The 3,166-nt window shown below is 32.8% G+C and overlaps 1 protein-coding gene across 1 annotated transcript; it reads left to right on the plus strand.

Annotated features, from left to right (window-relative positions):
- Positions 1–1,409: 1,409 nt before the first annotated feature.
- Positions 1,410–2,240, plus strand: LOC132796344 (uncharacterized). Its single transcript, XM_060807486.1, has 3 exons — positions 1,410–1,666; positions 1,727–1,949; positions 2,014–2,240. Exons 1-3 carry the CDS (start codon positions 1,580–1,582, stop codon positions 2,094–2,096), a joined length of 393 nt encoding a protein of 130 aa, XP_060663469.1. The 5' UTR covers positions 1,410–1,579; the 3' UTR covers positions 2,097–2,240.
- The last annotated feature ends 926 nt before the right edge of the window (positions 2,241–3,166 follow it).

The following is a 3,166-nucleotide window of genomic DNA, read 5'->3' on the forward strand; positions in this document are numbered from 1 at the left end:
CGATTTTCGATTTTCAATTGCAGAGAAGAGAATAAAGAAGTTTGATTGAACAACTTTGTTCGCACTTTAATCAATTTCTAGTGCTGACAACTGTTTCGAGACATCGGCACAGTTTAAATACACCAACACCATTGCAAATGCAATAAAATATGGAAAATATTCAACTGTCTGCTCGCCATGAAGTCGTATGTGGAATTACGTGTTGTAAATTGAGGTGGAGACTGTCTTTCCCTCGGGTTGTGGACATCATCTGTTTGCGAGTGCATAAAACGTGGGCGCAGGCACAATGCTGAAATCTATTCAATTCTATTTGGTAGAAAGAGAGGGAGAGAGAAGGCAGTGTTCCCTCTCCAAGCCGAAGCTTGGCCGTGATTGTGCCAACAGGCAACAGCTATAAAGTATGCAGTGTCCGGCAGAAATAGTAACAGAAACAGCAACATCGAGAGCGAGAGAAACTCCAACTGAACAGACGACGACGAACACGGAATTCATATACATAGATACATACATATATAGAGTTGGGGCGGGCAATCGAAATCGAAGTCGAAGTCGGAATCCAAATCCAAATCGAAATCCACATCCCACGTATAATCATCATAATAGCAAATTATATATAATAATAAAATATTTCGTGTTCAAACTACCAAAAACTTGCAATGGTTCTTTTCTCTCTGTGTGTGTGTGGGTGAGTGTCCGTGTGTATGTATGAATGTGTGTGTGTGCGTGTTGAGTGCCTCACTGACTGCGTCGTCGCTGAGTCTGTTGCCCAGTGCTTATTACAAATGCACCAAGGAAAGAGAGCATGCTAGTTTTGTCAACAAGTTGGTAACAACTTCATTTCGTCCGTCTGTCTGTCTGACCGCTTGCCTAAATGCTCCGTTAGCAGCGACTATTTAAACTAGATCTTTGAATTTAACATTACTGATTCGCAATATTCAAATTCTTTAATCTAAAGTAATTTCAGAGCAAAATTAGAAAATTGAAAAAAATCATGAAAAGAAATCTCAATATTGCTTTCCTTAATTCTATAAAGATTTTTACAGATTAAGCTGTAAGCTGTAATCTGTTTAAATTAATTTGCTGCACATTAAAGCAATTATTTCTATTTGGAACTTTCCTTCGGTTTCTTTCTACTTTACTTAAAAATCTTTCAAGTTATGTTCTTAACATTGTTTCTCTTCGATTCATTACAAATCTGTTTTAATTTATCTACTTAATATACTTCTCATTTTATTTTTTTCCATTGATTACTCTGCCAATGTCTTCTACTTCATCTTTTCACATAAGATATTTTTGGGAAAATTTAAGAAATTTCAATATGAAAATTTTTGTTTTTTATGAATTGATTTTGAAAATCGAAAAATTCTTAAAATCATCAAGAATGTATCTTTAAGATCGATAAGTTCTTTAAGATTCGAATTAGAGTTTTTTTTATTAGCAAATTGAATGATGGCCATTAAAGTAGGCTTTGATTTGCAAGTAGTACAGCATTGAGAGCATTTTTCGTTTCTCATTCTCATTCGCATTTCCAACTTTCAACTATAAAACTCACAATAAATTAGCATAAATCATAAGAAAAATGTCGAAACGATCGGCACCGAATGCAACTACACCACAAAAAACGAAGAAAAAAAAAACTTGTGATGTGCAAAAGCCAATGACAAACGTAAGTCGTAAATTAACGTAACAAAAATACAAAATGAACTAAAACACTATTTGAGAATAGTTGATAGTCAAACAAAGAAAACCGCCAAGTCTGGCATTGATCATGAAACAAGCTGCAAATGCTGCTGAGGAACAGGAGAATCGTCGCATCGAAAGAGAGCTCAATTGCAGGCCCGAGCTCGCAATGCTTTTTAACTGGAATCGAGATGATGTTGAACGAACAACAACTATGGAAATTGTTGCACAATTGCCCAAAGAAGCTGACAACAAGCCGCGTTTAAACTGTGAGCAGAAGATTGCGCATTACAATTACATTTTTCATTACTTTTGTTCATCTTTTTATTTTAGTGTTGTGTAAAAGTTCTGCAAAGAATGCCTCAATTCTGGAGGTCTCAAAGGAGGGGCCGAAAAAGCCGCGATGGCGTTGGTAGTGGTTTTTTCATTTCCATCTCATTTTTTGTAACATATTATATTGCAAAATTCTGATTTTATTGTATTCGAACTTTTATCGAAGCGGTTTCGAGGCAACAAAAGAAAAAAACACACCTTTGTCATGGTATTTTAAATTAATAAATTCTGATTTCTCTTTCAAAGTAAAGTGTTTGAAATTTTCAAAAATTTACGGTATTGAAATGTATTTTGTAGTTCCCCATTGTTGGTGAGTCAAATAATTTAGTATATTTTGAACTTATAGTATATTTTGAACTCGATAGTATATTTTTAAAATGTTGTAGTATATTTATATACCAAATATTACATTTGGTATGATAAAATAATTTAGTTTTGCCAAAAGCCGCTGTTGACAGTATAGTATATTTTGAACTCGATAGTATATTTTTAAATGTTGTAGTATATTTATATACCAAATATTACATTTGGTATGATTTAGTATTTGGTTGTATATTGTTCGAAAAAGTGGCTGTTGCCGCTGTCGGATTGTAATTTATTTAGTTGACAATCTGGTATATTTTGAAATCGTATATAGTATATTTTGAAAATGTGGTAGTGTATCGATAGCATTCGGTATACTATATTTCAGTACTTATTCAGAGTCCGGTATTTTTTTGACTTTGTAGTAGTATATTTGTAAACTGTATCGGTATATTACAATATACCAATTATAGCATTCGGTATATTTAAGTATTTGTATGGTATATTTTAATGACAATACCGCACTGTCTGACTTTTATTGAGCTATTCGTATTATTTCGTATACCAAATATAGCATTCGGTATATTTTAGTATTTGTTTGGTATATTTTAATGGTAGTACCACACTGTCTGACATTTATTGAGCTATTCGTATTATTACGTATACCAAATATAGCATTCGGTATATTTAAGTATTTGTTTGGTATATTTTAATGACAATACCACACTGTCTGACTTTTATTGAGCTATTCGTATTATTTCGTATATTTGTAAATTGTAGTATTAAGAAAATATACCAAAATTATATACCAAATAAGAAAATAGAGTAAGTGTGGTATTATACACTGACT

This window comes from Drosophila nasuta, chromosome X (genome assembly GCF_023558535.2).
Source record: "Drosophila nasuta strain 15112-1781.00 chromosome X, ASM2355853v1, whole genome shotgun sequence".
NCBI classification, from domain to species: domain Eukaryota; kingdom Metazoa; phylum Arthropoda; class Insecta; order Diptera; family Drosophilidae; genus Drosophila; species Drosophila nasuta.

Coding starts and splice junctions, on each gene's coding strand:
- LOC132796344 (XM_060807486.1), top strand. CDS start 1,580: ATGTCGAAACGATCGGCACCGAATGCAACTACACCACAAAAAACGAAG. Junction 1,667..1,726: donor TGCAAAAGCCAATGACAAAC/GTAAGTCGTAAA, acceptor ATTTGAGAATAG/TTGATAGTCAAACAAAGAAA. Junction 1,950..2,013: donor CAACAAGCCGCGTTTAAACT/GTGAGCAGAAGA, acceptor TTTTTATTTTAG/TGTTGTGTAAAAGTTCTGCA.